The sequence below is a fragment of the Sceloporus occidentalis genome, unplaced genomic scaffold (genome assembly GCF_023333645.1).
Source record: "Sceloporus occidentalis isolate IW3139 unplaced genomic scaffold, rSceOcc1.0.p SCAF_76, whole genome shotgun sequence".
NCBI lineage: Eukaryota > Metazoa > Chordata > Lepidosauria > Squamata > Phrynosomatidae > Sceloporus > Sceloporus occidentalis.
The window spans coordinates 4780174-4800497 of NW_028317056.1; the positions used below are offsets into that span (position 1 = coordinate 4780174).

Here is a 20324-nt window from a genome sequence, read left to right on the forward strand (position 1 = left end):
ACTCACTGAAAATGTTTTTTCCCTTCCTATCCACGATGCCCACTCCCTGACCACTTTCCATAGTCTACTCCATGTGCTTCCTCCATGCTCCCGATTACCTGGAAGCATGCCACCATTATCCATCGCACACTCACTCACCTGTCCTCTTTGATGACCTCTACAAAGTGGGCATCGGTCTTCTCGCGGATGTTTTTGAAGCGGAGAGGGAGCAGGGCCGACTGATCCATGCTGACCCCGCACCACCGGCCCTTCTCCTGCAGCATCTCATACAAAGAAGCCTGGCTGTTGGTCAATGTATCTTCCTGGGGTGGGCTCAGGAGGCCATTTTGGCTTTTCAAGTGGCGTCCAATGGCAGAGGGCTAAAGTAGAGCAAAAAATTAGACAAAACAACGCATGATAATGAGAAAACAGAGCCATACTGACAAAGCTGATTAACCCTCCGCATCCTTCTTAACCTCTTCCTCCATGTTAGTCTTTTGATCCTCTGGCCAAGGACCTCACCTCCTTGTATCGTCCATTTTAGCGGCACCGTTTCCAACCCCTCATCGTACCCTCACCACATAAAACATTTTTCCTACCCGGCTGGTTCCTCCCTTCCACTCATCTTGGCCTCCATTTGCCGCGGGGGCCGCTTCCTCCGCTCCCTCGCGGCTCCCGTTGTCTCCACAAGAAGGGCAGCTCTGTAACGTACACAAGAACACGCATGAAAACCACCAATTTTCTTCATCACATGTCCGAAAAAATGGTTCAATATCAAAGAAACAAGAATAAAAAAGTGTGGCCCTTAGCGTCCTTTGCTACTCCGGTACGAGCAATGATGGCACTTATTCACAAACAATTTTTTGTACCCTTATCATGTCCCACCTCAGCTTTAACATCGACTATACTAACACCGTATCATAGATTATACTAATACCTTAATAGAGGGGTGTCCAACCTGCGGCCCTCCAGCTGCTGCAGGACTACGTCTCCCATAATGCTCTTTCAGCTAAGGGGCTGGCTGAGGAGTATGGGAGATGTAGTCCTGCAGCAGCTGGAGGGCCGCAGGTTGGACACCCCTGCCTTAATATATCACGACAATCACAGGAAAATGCAAACAAACAAAAAATAACCCGGTAAAAACCTTGGGTACGCGTTGGACTATGGAGAATGCTGGAGGTTTATAATATATAGACAGCCCGTGGTGTAACGCGCAGGGGCGATAGTCTGCAGCAGGCCTACAGCCATTAATAGATTAGGCTTCCACGTGAGCCTCATTAAGCTAGCTTCCTACCCACGTTCCCACCGAGAGAAGGGCCCGAGGGTGCTCTAATTAATTGCCTCTAATGAGGACAACGGGTGGCAGGGGATCCTTCCAGGGGACAATCTCTGAGGACCCCGTAGAGTTTGGTCGCTAAAGCTTTGGTAAAGGTTACCGAATGAATGCAGTGATGCCGTATTAACCCTTTAAAGACACGGGCCTTGCTGGTGGGCTTCCATAAATGACCCAATGGGACCCAAAAGCTCTTAACAGATTACGGAGGCGTGAATTTTTTTTTTTTTTAAACGTTTCCATGAATAAATTTCAGGCCACGGAAGTCAATGTCAGAGATGGCGTGTGGTTTCAGGCCTGGCCATCTGGCACACCGGGCAAATGCCTGGTGGGCCGCTGCCGACATTCTTCCATACGCACTGGATCTGTCGCTCCAGCAGAACGCGGCCCTGGCTGGATATGCCGGCGGCACGCTATTACATATGTACGTGGTGTTTGCGGCCCGTCATATCCAGCTGACGGCCGGGCTTACGTCACTGGGCAGCAACCGGCCTTAAAGTGGCAGCGCCGCCCTGTCATCCCCAGTCCGGCCCTGCGTGGTATCATCTTCTGCATATGAAAACTCCCAAAATCATTAAAATATGCAAAATAAAGAGCCAATTAGGAAGGCCAAATGCATGCTGGGAAATAAAAACTATGTTCTAAGCGATAGCGACAGGTAAGCGTATATGTATTATTATAAGACACACTAAAACAAGACAGTTTTAATATTTTATCAAAGTGTATGTTTTTGTTAAGCCCGCTTTAAACCCTCGGCTGCCACAGTTTGTAATTACCCTTTACCTTCCAAATAACCCCTTCCCTGCATAGTTCTAACTCTATGTAAGAATGAAGACGTTCTAGGATCCGTCCAGGCGGTCAAAGAACGCGGCTTACCTTCAGTATCTCTGGATGAGCACAGCGCACAAGGGATTCGCTGGCACTGTCCGCAGAGAGGATCCCTTGGCAGGCGCCCGCCGGCGATGGGCTGCTGGAATCTGCCCCCTCCTGGGCAGGAAGAAGAGTCTGAGAACAGCTGCAGCTCGGCACACGGGGTTTGCGCCCAGAGATTAGGAAGGTCTTTAAACCTGCAAGGAGTTGAAGAAGACATGACACATTGTATAATACAGCAGCGACTGGCAAGTCCCGCGACCAAATAATAAACGTAATCTTGGCCTCATAGGTTTTCCTAACAGCAGGACCAGAAAAGAAACGGACTTTTAATTCTGTATTTGATTTGTCATTATAATAAGCCTATTGTGTTGCAGGGACTTTAACAAATTCAATGTAGCAAATCACAATCCTTTATCCTGTTTTACTTGTCCCCCTGCAGTAAAGCAATAAAACAAAGTGTAATGCACACTGCAGGCACCAGGTGGCGCCATCAGCACACATACACGCTGTGCTTAATTAGTCCCCATAATAAACTGATATTAATGATTATTTATTGGTATTAATGGTTAATTAGCGCAGAGTTACTGCACTACAATGTGAAAAAATTGGGATTTTCTTCTAAAAAGAAACTACACAAAACTCTTCCTAAATTCTAACATATGGCAGGGGCTGTGATTTTAGTACAGAAGGTACACAGGTGAGTTTATACAGGTATGTGTTCCTGGGACCCTGCTGACGTCAATGTAAAATACACCGAGAGACACTTGAATCATATTAAGGAAAACTTTACGCTAACCTGGGCCCTATGCGGTTTCATAAGTTCTGCTCCTTAGCCAAGTACCTATTAACGTCTTGGACGGACTAATGTTAGATCAGATTTAAAAAGTCCCAACAAGGAGCCGAAACAAAGATTTACAAAGTCCCAACATGTAGCTGTGTAAAGATTTACGAGTGCTAAAACATATTAATAAATTTTTTTTTAAAAGAAGAGCTCTATTTGAAAGAAAATTTCTGTAAAAAAAATGATAGCTCCGTTTTTGCTAAGGAGGTAAGTCAAAATGATTAATATATCAATATTATTATTAAAATATTTTTTATAATATATTTTTTTAATTTATAATTTAGATAATTTTTTTTCAATTAGTTACATTTAGAAAGAAAAAATAAAAAACAAACATACAAATACATTAATTTGTCATATGGCATTCTTCTTCACCTTCTAAACCTTCACCAAAATGTACTTTTGTTTTAGGGGTTAATTTTTTTTTAAATTAATGTAATGCATGTGGTAGCGAAAATCTGACACTCCTTAACCGTGGTATAAATAGGGCTCATGTTATAAATATATATATATATAAATTATATATATATATAAATATAATATATATATATATATAATATATATATAAATATTATATATATATATATATATATATATATATATATATATATATATATAGGGCAGTATACACAGCACCGGGTCCGTACGTAACCCTGGTATTGCAACGTGTTGACATATAGAGGTGGCGCAGCGTAGAGTGCTATAGAATGTCTAGGTATGGCGCTGTATGCGTTTCCGTATATCTATGTGCGCCGCTAGCCGCCTGTTAGGTCCTCTAGAGGGACTGATAGGTGACAGCTGTCTGGAGGCCAGGGCTCAGTATCAAGAAGGCTTGTCGTTGTGAAAGGGACACTTGTGTCTTCATGTATATTTCACAAAGCCTAAGCGTTCAGCAGATACGGGAGTGAGAGAGGAGGGAGGGCATGGCGGGGAGCCAGATAGAAAGGAGGTGAGAGGAAGGATGACAGAGGAGAGAGAGAGGGAGAGATGGAGGGAATAAGGAGAGAGGTACAACCGACAGATGAGACGGAAGGAATAAAGAGAGATGGAGGGAGAAGAATAGAGGGAGAGAAGAGAAAGGAGAGACAGGGAAAAAGGAGAGAGGAAGAGAAAGGGAGAAAAGAGAGAGGGAGAGAAAGGGAGAAAAGGAAGAGACGGAAGGAGAAAGGAGGATAAAAACAAATACAAGGAGGGGACAAGCAGAGACGGGTGGAGGATAGTGACAAAAAAATGACATAAGAGATACTGGGAGGAAATACAGAGAATTGTGAAAGGCACAGCAGTGAGGAGAGGGACTGGTTTCTTTATTGTTATTAGATTGTAAGCTCTGTGGGGCAGCGTGCAGCACAATGGTCTTCACTGGCCCTGGCTCGGCCTTAATTCCCGGTGGATCTTTCATTCATAAGCGGCCCATCTGCCTGCATCAGGCCCAGAGCCAAATCACACAGTGCAGCAGCGGGGGAGGCACGGAGCACATCAGGATAGACGGGTGGAACGGTGCCCTGCTCTGCCGTGTGACTGCTCCGCACAGCTGCGCTATACAAATGCACTGCTCCGCACAGCTTCATTACACATACACGGCTCTGCCCGCCGCTGCGGTACAGCTTCACTGCTCTGCCCGCCGCTGCGGTACAGCTTCACTGCTCTGCCCGCTGCTGCGGTACAGCTTCACTGCTCTGCCCGCCGCTGCGGTACAGCTTCACTGCGCTGCCCGCCGCTGCGGTACAGCTTCACTGCGCTGCCCGCCGCTGCGGTCCAGCTTCACTGCTCTGCCCGCTGCTGCGGTACAGCTTCACTGCTCTGCCCGCCACTGACATATTGACGCTTTGTGCTGCAATGCAATAAGTTTCACAGCGCAACATTCTGATAAACTGCCCTTCCAGATGTAAAGCAACGCATACACTGCTCTATATAGCACAACGCTCCGCACTGGACTGCAACACAGACACACACCGCTACACGTCAGAATGCAGTACTGAGGCGCCCCTCTGCACAGCACTGCGCACACACACACACTACACAGCCTACTGATACACTGCTGTGTGCAGCACTTTTGTAGTAGTTGACATAGGGCTGCTACGTCCAGCACACACAGCACAGGCCCAGACCAAGATAGAAGGTCACAGAGCATCAAAAACGGACAAAATCCTCTACCCTTCGCTGCCCCTGAACCAGTTTGATCCAGATGCACGCGGCGCCTCGAACCCTTTCATTAATAATGGCCCAGGGGAAGCTGCGCATGCAGAGAGGTGACTGCTTAACTTGGCTGGGGGACAGGACAGGAGCCAGGAGCGTCCCAGAACACTTGGGAGAGTTTCTCTCGTTTAACGATGATGGATTTTCCCAGAGAGGAGGAGGAGAGACAGACAGACAGACAGCGGGGGGAAAGGGGGCAGCAGGAATAAAAGGGTTAAAGGGACACAAAAAGGGAAATGGAGGATAGTGGGGTGTCTGAAGGGAAGAGACGACGAAACAGGCAAAGTACCGCCATCATGGGGCAATAGAGTCTGACCGTACTACCTACTACCGGCATGCAGAATGACGGGGGCCTTCGCCGAGCTGGCTATGGGCTACTGGCTTAGTAAAACACCAAGTGGCATGGTAAGGGTTAAGCAGGCCTTGGCAGTGGAGATGCAGTGCGGTGCGGCAGGGCAGGGGTTAAGTGGCCCTCCTCTCTTGGGGCAGGAGCGGGGCACAGATAAAGCGGAGCGTGTAATTACCCTCGGCTCACTGCGTTATTGTTCCGGTGTGGGGCAGACACGCTCTTCCCACCCTCCTCTCGTCAAAGAGCTGACAGCCCGGTGACACGAAAGCACTTGGCCATACTACCTCCTCCCCATGTACCCTCCTCCTGTTCTTAACCACTCCTGTGCCGCAGACATCTGCCCTATTTCTGAAATCCTTCCGCATCTCAGCGCGGCACAAAACATCAGATTATACCGGGTGTTATTTATAACAAAAATACAGTTTTGGTGCAAAATGGGTATCATATCGCCATAGCAACCAATAAGAAAACTGAAACATTCCTTTAGTTACCAAGGTAATAAAACAACTTTTTTTTAAAAATTGCCCTTTATAAATCCGTCCCATTGGGCTTTAAACCTTCGGGGGTCAGGGGCCGGGGGCCGATTAACCAATTCCCCACATACACCGTCCCGGGGGCCGCGTGTGCAGCGGCGTGTCTGCGTCATGATAATCACGCGTGTCACGTTCCCTGGGAAAGCAGGTGTCATAATTAATGCATGTTAATCTGTGCAGAGCTACGAGGAAGCGTGTCGTGCAGTTGTGTAACACGTATGCCACACGGGTCTCATTATAACCCTCACCGCAACTTCTGTGCCCCAAAACTAGACTTTCAGCGCAGATCAGAAATCCAACCAAATGCAAGATGCAGCCAACATTCAGACCACGCAGATACACTGCTCTGCGACACGGATACACCGCTCTGCGACACGGATACACCGCTCTGCGACACGGATACACCGCTCTGCGACACGGATACACCGCTCTGCGACACGGATACACCGCTCTGCGACACGGATACACTCCTCTGCGACACGGGTACAACGCTCTGCGACACGGATACACCGCTCTGCGACACGGATACACCGCTCTGCGACACGGATACACCGCTCTGCGACACGGATACACCGCTCTGCGACACGGATGCACCGCTCTGCGACACGGATACACCGCTCTGCGACACGAATACACCGCTCTGCGACACGGATAAACCGCTCTGCGACACGGAAAAACCGCTCTGCGACACGGGTACACTACACAACTCTACAATACTGATATACTGCTCTGCACAACTCCGCAGTGCTGATTCACAATACTGATATACTGCTCTGCAGTACTAATAGACTTTACGTCTCTGCCACACTGATACACGGCTCTGCACAGCTCTACAGCACTGATACACGGCTCTGCAGTACTGATACATGGCTCTGCACAGCTCTGCAGTACTGATACATGGCTCTGCAGTACTGATACATGGCTCTGCAGGACTGATACACGGCTCTGCACAGCTCTGCAGTACTGATACACGGCTCTGCACAGCTGTGCAGTACTGATACACGACTGCACAGCTCTGCAGTACTGATACACGGCGCTGCACAGCTCTGCAGTACTGATACACGGCTCTGCACAGCTCTGCAGTACTGATACACGACTGCACAGCTCTGCAGTACTGATACACGGCTCTGCCTTTCATCGACGTCTTCTATCACCGTACCCCCCCCTGATTATTCCACAATAATGTCTAGATTGGCAAGGACACAGCAGCGAAGCCACTCGGTACCGGCCCCATCGAGTTCTGGAAGGGGTTAATATTTTGTCTGCCAAGCAGAGCCAAAAGCCGGGGAGCGGCTGCTCACCATCTGCAAGGAAAAGGGATCCTTTCTGCCTTTTATGGCCCAAGATGTCAAGGTGAAAATAAGGAAACGGCCGGGGGGGTCTCGCACGTTTTATTAATCGCCCAGCGATTCCTGTCTGTGTAATGTCTGAACGGCACCCGCGCCTCTCCGGGGATCGCTCTGCGGGTTTCCAACACAGTTACGCAAGACGCTGCAGCACGGCCAGCGGAGAAATGCTCTGCAGAAGCAGGGGGTGGCGGGCGGAAGATATTTCGGAGATGCTCTGCAGAGCCAGGCACCATTAGCGAGATGTTCTGGAGACGCTATGTCATCGGGGTGATGCACAGCAGATGTAGGAGAATTAGCTCAGTCCTCATGGAGTCATTAGCTTAAGGCTCTGCAGAAACGGAATCAATCGGCAGCGCACGGGGTCATCGGCTCGATGCTCTGTGGAGAGAGGACGCAGCGCCACGCTCTGCGGAGAAGGAACTCGGTGCTCTGCGGCCCCCTGCCGTCACACGGGCCGAGCCGAGGGAACTGGGCTATATCGGGAAGGTTAAGCGCTTTCCAGGAAGAATTCCTGTGTGCTGGATTTCCGAGTAAACACCAGCGGCCCCCGTGCCCGAATCCGAGCTCCAGAGGCCGGGCTGTAAACCTCCGAAAATAAAACCTACTGCTGATACCGGGAGCGGGCAGTCCATATACCGCCATACGGTAACGCCATACGGTAATGCCATACGGGCTTCAACAGAAGTCCAAACGTATCAGCCGCAAAAACGATGAAGAACCTGGAATCAGAACTTTACTACGTTTACAGTAAATCAGATATTTCATTCCTATATACCGGTCAATACAGTATATAGAATAAATTCACCTATACAGTATGGGGGGTGGATTATATATATATATATATATATATATATATATATACACAGCATACAGCTATAGAAGCCCAGTATATGCACTCAATACACAGGCTGTATGTAATGACCGTCAGACCCCAAATCCTCGCCAGGTCGATGTCGACCCTCCTTCGCACGGCCAGACGGGGCCAACTTGGCTTCAGAACCAAGATGATTCCGGTCTGCAGAATGCGGAGAAACGAGTGCGCTCCGGGGAGGGTGTGTGCCGGACTCTGAGGAGGGGGCAGAGAATCTCCGTAGTTTTACAGAGGAATTGCTGGCATGTGTGCTTATATATATATACGAATATACAGGTGCAGGACCTCAGGGGAACGCGGCCACTCAATGGCCCCCCGAAAAAGAGTTGTTGGGCTTCTGGAAAGAAGCATTTAAAGCCACTGCTAGTTTAACCCTACACCCAGGGGTGGCGCTAATCTAAATAAAGCCCTATACCTGTGACGGGCTCTGGGCCAAAAAAAACTTACACCCAGGGGTGCCTGTAGTCTAAATAAAACCCCTTCACCCAGGACCGGCTCTTGGCAATATAAAACTCCAAGCCCATCTGCCCTCCAAAAACCGAAGCAGTACTTTCTTCCCCCCACCAATAAAGTCCTGGGGGAGCGATACCCGCCGCGCGTTCTCCGCAGTGCTGTACAGTTAAGGAAAGGCAGCCACCGGCCTGCGGGGTCTACATACCGAAATCCCAGCATAAACAGAGCGGCGGAGAACTCACAGCCCCCGAGAAACATTCCTTAACGTGAATTTATGAGACGTAAGGTAGGGTAGATTAATGATTCGGCTCAGTGGGACTTTTATGGACTCTCTGCAACAGGGGATAAGGTTTCTGTTCTCAATCTTGACCTCTAGAAACCCGTTCCTTCAGAAGATGCTCACCCACTCGATAACGTTAACCCCGGACACTGCGGCATAACCTCTCGCTGTCATTCTTCATGATATAATCTCTGTTCAAAATGGCACTTGAAGCTTCCTTCCATAAAGAAACCCGCTCTTGACCTAAAGTACCTTCTAACATAAATTACTGTCCAAGACATCTGCTCAAAGTCCTAACGCTCAAAACTTCTCGAGATCCTTGCCTAGTCCCTACTCCTGTCTGACTCTGCACTTGGAACTCCCATCTACCTTATTTAATGTATATTCCGTTGGTTTTTATTTTAAGGTAGGGGGGGCTACAACACGTCGCTAGAATGCTAGCAGACCAGAGGAGAACTTAACGTATCGGTGGCCACCAAATTAGACAATATGGATGAAATCCTGAAAGGCGCTCCATTCTAAACCGTGATTTGCGTCATCCATAATTCAATTAAATTGAAACATAGTTGCCTCTATATACTTACAACACTTTGGGCCAGACCTCACTAGGGACCTAATCTCAGCCTAATTTTAATTATGGTCGAGATCACTAATCACCAGGCCGTCTGCAAAATGTGTTCCACCTTCTTTGGCCTTTACTTGGCCACTAGAACCTCCACGCAGAGTCTTGGACCTCACCTAGCATGATACTGGTTGGCACGCAGGTCCGGTTGGTTGTGCCAAACCACCAAATGTACTGAGCTACAGTACAAAAAGCCCCTGAAGACCATCCCAGGACCATCCCAGGTACCAACCCCACCTAATCACGAACAAAAAACATCCATTAGTTCAAAACCAACTCAGATGCTCCATTCTGGTGGAAACGAACAGATTTAGGGTATATTATGGTTGCGGTGCCGTCATATTGGGAAGACACTCAGCCTCTTCTGCACATAACAAGTGATTACTGTTAGCGTCTTGAAACCCCCGCAGCAGTTAAAGGGTTAAGGATTCTCGTGGGAATGCTCCGTCTCAGATGAGCCTCTCCCAGGATCTCCAGGATGGGTTCCAATCTGTAAGGGTCTTGTCTCCCACGGGGGGGAGCAGCTGAAATTTTCTAAATATACCCCCTGCTTCACATTCCAGCCCACAGTAAAAGCAGAGCGAGCATGGTGGGGGCTCGCTGAGCATGGTGGGGGCTCGCTGCGTTCCGCTATTGACTCATCGCAGCACTTACCCAAACAGCTTCCCGCTGCCTCCAACCAACTCCATCTAATCGAGTCCTAAGCAAAACACGCCTTTCTAGAGGGGGCCACAAAAAGAAAATAATAGTAGATACTGAAGGATTTGGTCAACGCTTGAGTGCGGACATATTTGTGTTTTTTTTTCTTCCATTATTCTAAAATGAATAGTATTTTTAAACTACAAATAATTAAAAAAAATACAATATGCTGCCCACTTCCCTCTACGAGAAGCAGTAATAGAATTACTTTGAATAGCTCATTGTTCCAAAAAGTGACCCAGGAGGTCCTATTGGCCGTGAGACCCCTATGATATCATCCGCTGAACCAAGAGGAACGTGAGCCTTTCCACCTACATTATCAAAAAAAAACCTTCTATATCTGCAGCGTTATTTCCTGACCATTTTAAAAAACTACCACTATGAGTGGGTTTTATATACAAAGTATCCCTAATAGCATTCTGGGCTTTTCCAATAATAAAAAGATATACAAAACAGATAAAAAATAACGAGAGACAATAGTTTCCTTATACTCCGCAGGGACTCCTCCACTCCCAATAGAAACATGTAGAAAACACGGAGAATATCACCAAAATGACTTGGAGGGATGATGGGACTTGTTTTCTCTTAACAGACTCAGGAGTACATATGGGAGAAAAAGACAAACAAATACCATAGAGTGCTGCACCATGTATTTGTTTGTCTGTTCCCCTATATGCATACCCGAGTCTCTTAAGAGACAACAAGTCCCATCATCCCTCCAAGTCATTTTGGTGATATGGCAACTGGCAGCTTCCATTTAAATTTTATAAAACTTCTGAAGAACCCCAAGAAGCCTACACCAAGATGGGACATGAGCAGAGGTCCAAGAACCCTGATCCACAACAGCATTCCATAGTAATATCTTAAAATCAATATTTTTTTTTACGGATGGAAAGCTACATTTAATTATTCCACCAGAATTTGGGCAACCAAATGCCCTTCTCCCCCCCCGAGACCCCTTATCCCCCCAAACGCTTGTAATATTTGCTTCCGCACCAAAAGACGATGTCATATTCCTGTATCTTGACCGCATTCCACAACTGAGTACGCACGTCTCCTGTATCAATTAACACCTTCCCTCTAGGCCCAAGAATGTACGTTTTAGGAATCCGGGCTTTTAATTCCGTTTCAGGTTTGTATGGCGAGGCCGCGTGCTGTAGCTGAACATCACATGTGGGGATAGAAACAGCTGAGCAGCGGGTATAGGGTGAGAAGAAGAGAAGGAAAGAAGAAGAAGGAGAAGGTCACGGAGCTAGAAAAGTCGATTATTACCCATTATCCTACGGTAGAATCCGGAGATATTAACCCAATATGGAAGTATAGAATATTAATGCACAATAATAGAGGGTATAGCTATGAGATGGTTGTTTAATCTGGAGACCCCCCCCACAACGGGTGTTTTTGGGCTACTGAGACCCAACGGAGAAGACGAAGAGGAGCTGGAGATATGCATGAGAGCGCGTGGAAAAGCTAAAACGGGAAGAAGACATTGGAGGAGGGGAAGCTTCAGACATGAGGAATAAGAGGAAAGATGGGGGGGGGATTCACTGAGGTATCCACTAAGAGACAGTAGCGATGGCAGAGGGGGACGGTCGAGCCGGAAAAAATGGGGAAAAAGGGACAGAAGAAGGACACAGAAATCACTATTATTATATTTAACGGGGATTTACAAATAAAATGGCTTTGGTGCATTCTATTACATGTTTCAATACCTGGGAACTTTCTAACCGAACCGACCCAGAGACCTGTGATGAAAACGTCCCTAATACCGGTCATCATGGAATCCTTGACTTGTCATTATTTAAAGATACATTTAATAGAGTCACCTTCATTCAAGCAGGGATATCAACCATAACACACTGGCGGCAAAAGCACCGACTGGGAGTCTTATATATGATTACAGCGGGGGTAGAATAAGAACGAAGTCAGCGCCAGACTGTGTGACCCTGAGTATCTGCCCTGAGACTGGAGCAAGAACCCCCCGAGAGGTATGCCTATTGTACAACGCCAGGGAATATGACGGCACTATACGTATAACTAATGATAAGGTAAATGTCTTCGTTGTTCCAGTGTTCTGCTAAGCCAAGGGATACTGGGGTTTTGTATATTATTTAGAAAGTAATGCCCCTATATGAGCTTTGCTTGTTTACAAGATGGCTCCTCATACACGGTCTGCTGGGTATTTTCAAAATGGCTGCTCGGTAACGAAATAGCTTTCCCTGCACAATCTGCTGTCATTTTACAAATGGACGGCAATACCCCTTTTTTTGTCTATTCAGGGTATTTCTGACAGCCATGTCCTTGTTTTCAGGGGACGGTCCTCAAAATTTTTCCTCAGATATTACTTGTTTCTGGAAATTTCCCTTCATCTTAACTTAAAGGTAAAATATATTTAAAATATAAAATGGAATTTTGTGGTAAACGGTTTAAAATACATTTGCCTCGGTTAATGTTATTTTAATAATTTATTTTATTGAATATCACCTTTAAATAATATGATATTAAAAAAATAAGCAGTTATCAATAATTCCAATTAGTTTAAGTAAATTATATAGCAAAGTCTCCAGATTTTGTTAAAAAATAAATAGAAAATGGTCATCTCACAGCACAGATTCCTTGCCCGTGACCATGAAATTAAACCAAATTAATCTCTGAATATATAAACAGGTATAAAAAAAATATATTGACATAAAGATCGTTTTTGTCTTGAAAACATGTGAACCATTTAAAAAATAAGATAACACCAAAGAAAAAAAAATAAAATCAGGTTTTTGTAAAAAAGATTAAAAAAATGCAGACATGACATAAACGAAGAGTTTCTTTTTGTTAAACAAACTTGAAAACCACTGAAGACGTTAAAAAAATAAGACTAAAAAAAAATAATAATAAATTAACAAGTTTTCGGAGCAAATATTAAAAATGCTGATGTTTCAAAATTTTTAATCATAAAAACTTAAAAATTGCTTAACTATTTATAAAAAAATAACACTAATTTTTTAAAATAAATATTAAAAACGATATTAAGAAGTAATATTAAAAACGATTGTAAATTTTTAGATATATTTATATAATACGGAAACTCCCTTTGGCGTGCATTTTAACCCTTAACGTATCGGTTAGTCCGAATCGTTCTGAATTTCCTTACACGCAACAGCTTCTGTTTTTTGGAACAATGATTTTTTATTTTTTTTTGTGTGTTTTTTGCATAAGTTTAGACACGCTGCTTGTAGAGCTCCACCCAGATCTGTATCCTTAGATACTCAGACACAACAATCGACTAAATTTAACACAATCCCCGGGCTGTAAATATACTCTTTATATTATCCTCCGTGCCAACAGATCTTTGGACTACACATTCCTTGTGGTCAGACTTACTGGGCTGTAGTTACCAGACTGTCTTTTATGAAGTAATATTATATTTAATGAACACCAAAGCGCTTATTGACCCAACGCGTGAACGCTAAACAACTCTAATCTTTGAATATAATTGTGTGTTTATTCGGCCTTTCTTCTTTTAAATATTTAAAGCTCTGGTAAGTTAGGGTACGCCTCGCCCTACACACTTGCATGCGATCTGCTCACTTCCTTAGCATTTCCAAGATGGCTGTCTTTTATTTCCGAGGCAGGTCATTGTCCAGGAGGGTCAGAGGCCTACTTGGGTGTATTGTAAGGAGGTTTTACTTTACTGAAAGGGTGGTAGATAAGTGGAACAGTCTCCCAGCATAAGTGGCGAGGGGAACTTAAACAAGAATGGGATAGGCATACGGCTCCTGAATCTAAGACGAGACCAACGACTGATTGATTAAGGCTTGAGTCTTTACAGCATGAAAAATGGGCGGACTAGACGGGGGCCGAATGGGGCCATTTATTCCAAGCATTTTATGCCCCTTGGACAGAATCTGCAGTAAATGGCGGCAGCGGGGTGCGGTGAATAACCGAGCTCCTACGCAGAGGTGACCGAGTTGGTGGAGTCAAGGCAAGTTTTTTTTGGCTGCAGAAAACCCCCCCCGATCTGTAGTTTTCTTTGGCTTCTCTTGATTTATTTCCAGAAATTTTTTAAGTAACTGTTTCACCGTCGCTTCCCACAGGAGAACGTCTGCCGAAGTCGCGGGATTTAGTCTACCGCCCCCCTTTAAATAATTATCTGCAGAATCCGCCCCATGCGTTCTCCCCCTGCCCAGCTCCTTATATACCAGCCAGCTCCAGGGGTCCGGTGAGACCCCCCCAGCACACTGATTGGCTTCAAGCAGCTAAAGGAATGTTGGGGGAAGGGGGGTTGCACTGCAGCTTTAGAACTGCAGCTTCTCCTGAAGATTTTTTTTTTATTTTTTTTAACTTTAATATGCCCTAAGGTAACATCGTGCCGCGTTTGCCGTTTCCTTTTGAAGACACGCAGACTTCGAGCTGAATAATACTTTTAAAAATATCAGCGTCTGTCTCGTTAAAGGTCCTACGAGACCGAATCTATTTTCAGATAACACGAAACTGCTACTCAAGGTTAAGACCCATTCGGCCCCCATCTAGTCCGGTCACTTTCTCCTGCTGTAAAAACTCAAACCTTAATCAGTCGTTGGTCTCCTCTTAGATCCAGGAGCCGTATGCCTATCCCATGCATGTTTAAATCCCCTAACTGTATTACCCTCTACCACCTCTGCTGGGAGACTGTTCTACGTAAGTACCTCTCAGTAAACTAAAACCTTGTTACAGTACATCTAAGCCTCTGACCCTCTTGTCCAAACATTTCAAATTGTTTCCCAGTTGACCTAGTACTGTCCCGTTTGGCCGACCTCGGTCACCACTTCTTTTCTATGCAGGTTCCCGGTTTTTGTACGTTCCTGTTAAGTTAGGTCGAACATTCTTTAGAAGCCGAAGCAGTTCAAGGCAGGGAGGTTGATACGCGTCTCCAGATAAGATGGCGTTGGCAAAGCTCCGTTCTCTCGCTTAGATCCTAGCGTCGGGAGTGTGTCCCGGAAACACTTGTGTTAATAGCTATTTAACTGGCAGCCCTTCAGCAATGAAAATATTCCAAGAGATGCCGCGAGCAGGCACCACCCTTACAGGTACGATCGTGTGCGGGTGGCCAACGCACAACCTTCTGCAAACAACTAAACATTCCACCTTACAACAAAGTAAGATCGCCGCTTTCATGGAAAAGATCTTCTTGGAGTTGAGTCATTATCACTCCTTTTACAGAAAATGGACAGTATGTCTCGAGACCATCAACAAAGCTGGACTTCAACATCTTCATGGATGAAAAGGATGACCCACAGACTAGTTGAGCAATGAGGGGGTTCAAACGGCAACGAGGGGCAGCTTCAATAGCTGAGGAGACCCTAAATAATGTCATGAATCAAGATGAAGACCCCACCAGTTGTGCGAGAGGGACGGGGCTCTGTACAAAAACGTGGTTATGAGGTGGGACCACAAGCGAGAACATCGCAGGCCCTGCTTGAAGGCATGTTACTACGCATGAAGAAACACAACAGCGCAATGCTCTGTGTGCGTTCTAGGACAAGACTCCAAAGAAAGAATTAAACCGACTTAAGATTTAGGTTTCAGGCACGCCGGAGAGGTGCCCTTCATCATGCACCAACCGGCAGCGCTCCATGCTTAACCATACCAGTTTCCATAGAACAAAAAGTCTGCGAATCACTGATTGAACACAGGTGTATGAGAGTGTCAGATACTCTTATCCACATATCCCGAAGGGCTGTAAGTAAAGACACTAAAAGAAAATCTAGGGTGTAAAGTAAGCAACGCATGCCAGATGTGCAATAACTTGACTCGAGGTTCTCAAGTCTTATGTCTTGGAATCTGTAATACAAACCAACGCACAATACCATTTATCTTAAACACACACGGCGACTGTGTGTCACTACTACAAGTGTGAGAGGTTATCAGCCGCTCCTGATAACGCCCCGTAACGAGTACCCAAGGCTGATGGTACTCCACACGTCTATACTCTTGAGTCTTATTGACTGAAACGATGTCCTCTCCAAAAAAACGAGCTGTCGGATTGCCAAAATGTGTGCCGAAATTCCAACTGGCTAATCAGGAATAAAATTATATTTAAACCCACGTTCCGGTTTACGTGGATTCAGTTTAGCATTTTTGAAATAACTGAACATTTCGGAGATAATTAACATTTTTTTGGAATGACGCAGAATGGTCACAGCTGGCTAACGAGATTTGAGTAATTATGGTGGTTTTCTGCCAATCTTAAACCTAAATGTCTCTTCAGGATGGATATTCCATGAAAATAAAGTATTATACGCGACTGTCTACCAAAAATAGATTACCAGAGCTGTGCCAGGCAGTGGTTTAGTGAACAAACGTTCTGGATGCACCTCGACAAGAGATCGTGATTCCGGAACAAGCAACTGTGTAGCATCAACAGTGAACAATGAGGGTTGTGATACATCTCCTGAATGGGAATAGAACCCGGTGGGCACCTCATATTACATAGAACTTTCTTGATGGGTTCTCCACCTTGTAAGGACCTCTGAGTTCCACTCATTGAGGAGGCTGCTAAGTACGGACCATTCTTCCACCAGCCTCTCTTCTGGCAGATTTATATCTTTGAGCTCCCATCACTGGTGATGATCAGAAAGCCACAAAAAAATGTCCAGAGTTCTGGCTTTACTGGACTTAGTTGGAGTGGATCCTCTTTGGAGGCCTCAATGCTTTGGAACCCAAAAGGCTTTTCATGGCCTTCCTTCGGGTTGGACAGGCCCAGAACCGATAGAGTGGGCGGCAGCCAAAAGTCCAAAGACCCCAACTCCCACCATAACAATCTTTGTCTCCGTACAATAGTCAACAATAGTGAAAAAAAAAAAAGAAAACCAAGTAGCTATTACGGCCACAACCCTCAGATTGGCATCATAAAAAATGTATCATCCTACCGGCCAAAAGGCCTGGGCAGGAGACGTGGAACAAGTGTGTAAAAAGTCATGGGTGTTTGGGTACTGTGCATGCGCAGTGCCACCCACAGACGGAGGCAAGACCGTGGGGGTATTACAAGCACCTCGGGCTTCCTCAATCCAAGATCACCGATTCTCTCGCCCCGTCCTGGGAGATACCGCAGCGCTTTTCATTTCTCAACTAATGTCGCGGAATCCACAATAAAAGCCAATCACGGGAAAATCTTTACGATGCGGGTGTTTTTTTTATTACTACGTTTTATACACAGAACGGGTTCATACAACATACACACGAACACAAATCCTGCGCGCTGCACACTGACACACAACTTGTACCTTTCCACGGAGGTTTCCTCCGTCTCTGACCTCACGTGTGTACAGAAATAACAGAAATCTGGTCTGAACCGCCTGAACTTACCACAACACACATACACTTATACTCCGATCAAACACACAAGTGTTCACAGACCGATTAACCCCTTCTCGCTAGCGACCAATCAGAACATTGCGAACGCGCTCGGCTTATCACAACCTCTTTATTTAAAGGGAAACTGGTCAAAGCTTTGAACAGAACAAAATGTATTTATTAAAAACTGTCCGTAGATTATGTTTGCTTCGTTTTTTTTGTCCGGCCAACCGGCACAGCAGGCAAATGTCTAGTGGACTGCTGGCCGACAAAGCCACACACTCATCTGATTTGCCGCTCTAGGCCACGTATATCCAGCTATCATCTTATGTCATCAGGTGGCCGCTAGCCATAAAATGACAGGGCCGCTTGGTCATCACAGGTCCGGCCCCGATGTACCCAAACTTTCACACATCTAGGGCACCCACCTTTGAGGGCTAAAACTACCATCAACCTCATCATCATTCTGAATTAAGTGTGATGGGAGTTGTAGTGTTTTGCCCACCAATTATTCTGAACTAAAAAAAAAACAAAAAAAAACAAAAGAGCAGTTTCATGTGAGGAAATAGGGACTGGCCTTCATAAATAGGGATACATGGGAAGTATGTGGCTGCATAAATTAATGAGCCAATTGTGATTTGGGTGTGTTTTACGGGAAAAGAGCATCAAAACAGCTGGCTGCCGAATGCGGGAAATTATCTCCAGCTCTTGAGGCTGGGAGACAAGACGGGAACTGCTAATAAAGCCTCAGAAGGCTGCCGGTTACCCCGGGGTGACAAATAAAATCATTTATATAACGTTATCATCCAGTAATAACTATGGTTTAATTATACAGCATTTCATCACTCTCCAAACTACATGCGCCATTAAAAACATCATTCCTGATATTGGTGAATACCCTAACTCCCCCAAAAACTATTCTTCAATCATGTCACATTTTGCCGTAACCGTGTATTTGACCTATAGGGGAAGCGCTGCCTTCCCACCTAATACAATAACTAAATAGCTTGAAGTCCTCCTGTCTCAATGTTCCAAACAGGAAGAGTAAAGTGACCCCACCCATGCACATAAGGCACACCCCTTTATTCAGTGTAACTCAAGTCAATCAGTATAAGCCCCATCCCTGAGGTGCCAGCTCTTACCCAGGACATTCTGCTTTCTGTAGTAATCTAGATGGTGAGATCTGTATATTAATTTCTCTAATTACTGGCGTCACTCTCTTTTTATATACTGCTTTATATACTGCCCTGTATGATCCTGAAGTCCACAGCCAAAGCCCCCTCTTCACAAGTAAATGTATTTCGTTATACCACCATATAGGGGCAGATAATACAAAAAAATAGGGAATTCAGAACAAAACCACCAATTTAAAAGTAGAATTACGTAAACATTTCCTGTCCTGAAATAATCTCTCTCTCTTCGTCCCCTCCCCCGCCTCCATTACAAATGCTGCCTGAACCAATCTGCTGCTTCCACGGTAAACAAATAAAGTGGGTTTCTAACAAATTCTGTGTATTCTGCTTAATATAAAACCCCATTAGAGTCCCGAACCGTACCATGTAGATTTTGGAGAAAAAGAAACAAAGATTTTGTCTCTGCGTATTTAGGGTTATTTTAGAGTTCTACATTTAAAAAACTGGGCAGCCAATTGCAGTTCGGGAGATCAGTGTTTCCATCTGCCATTGGCTGAATCAAGTTTGTCGAATTAAAGTCCGCAACCCACATTATCCGTCTGTAAACATCATGTCATAATGATCCCAACGGGGAAAAAAATCAATATAATTACACTACCGCTCAAAAGTTTGGGGTCTGTTTTTGAAAGATAATCACATTCTGTCCATTAAAATTACCAATGGCCCTTTATCACTCCCATCACTCCTGTGTTCCAATGGCCCTTTATCACTCCCATCACTCCTGTGTTCCAATGGCCCTTTATCACTCCCATCACTCCTGTGTTCCAATGGCCCCTTTATCACTCCCATCACTCCTGTGTTCCAATGGCCCTTTATCATTCCCATCACTCCTATGTTCCAGTGGCCTTTTATCACTCCCATCACTCCTGTGTTCCAATGGCCCCTTTATCACTCCCATCACTCCTGTGTTCCAATGGCACGTTGTGTTTGCTGATCCAAGTTTAAGTTTAAAAGGATAACTGATCGTCAGAATACCCCTTTTGCAATTATGTTACAGCCAGAAATGTTCTTGTTTTCCATGAAATGGCATTGAATGGCAGTATATATATATATATATATATGTATATACACACACACACACACACATATACATATCATATTTATTAAATTTTTTAAGGGTGGGGTTAATCATATTACTGCATATTCGTATTTATGGTTTAATTTCTATAATTAAATGTAATAATTTCATTTTCTATAAAGCGTATTTCCATCATTTTCTCAATCCCTTGCTACAATCCTCATCATCTGCCCCCCGGCTCCTCCACCCGCTTTCTTTCTCTCCTTAAACCCATCTTTCTCGTTTCCGGGCGTCTGCAGATGGGAGTCTTCGGGCCTTGGCGTACAAGGACAGACAGTAAGAGCGTGATAAGGGCGCACGTATGCGGGTCCAGTTACACAGCTCCGAGCCGTAAACTCAGATGGCCTAC

General features: G+C 45.4%; 1 protein-coding gene across 1 annotated transcript in view; it reads right to left on the minus strand.

Moving 5' to 3' along the window:
- The window catches only part of ADCY9 (adenylate cyclase 9), a 31429-nt gene that overhangs the window by 4412 nt on the left and 6693 nt on the right, over window positions 1-20324 (minus strand). Inside the window, exons 2-4 of the mRNA XM_089494951.1 lie at window positions 2189-2379; window positions 579-680; window positions 139-359 (exon numbers count right to left, since the gene is read on the minus strand). Coding sequence (XP_089351077.1) covers window positions 139-359; window positions 579-680; window positions 2189-2379 — 514 coding nt within the window. The remainder of the gene's footprint in view (window positions 1-138; window positions 360-578; window positions 681-2188; window positions 2380-20324) is intronic.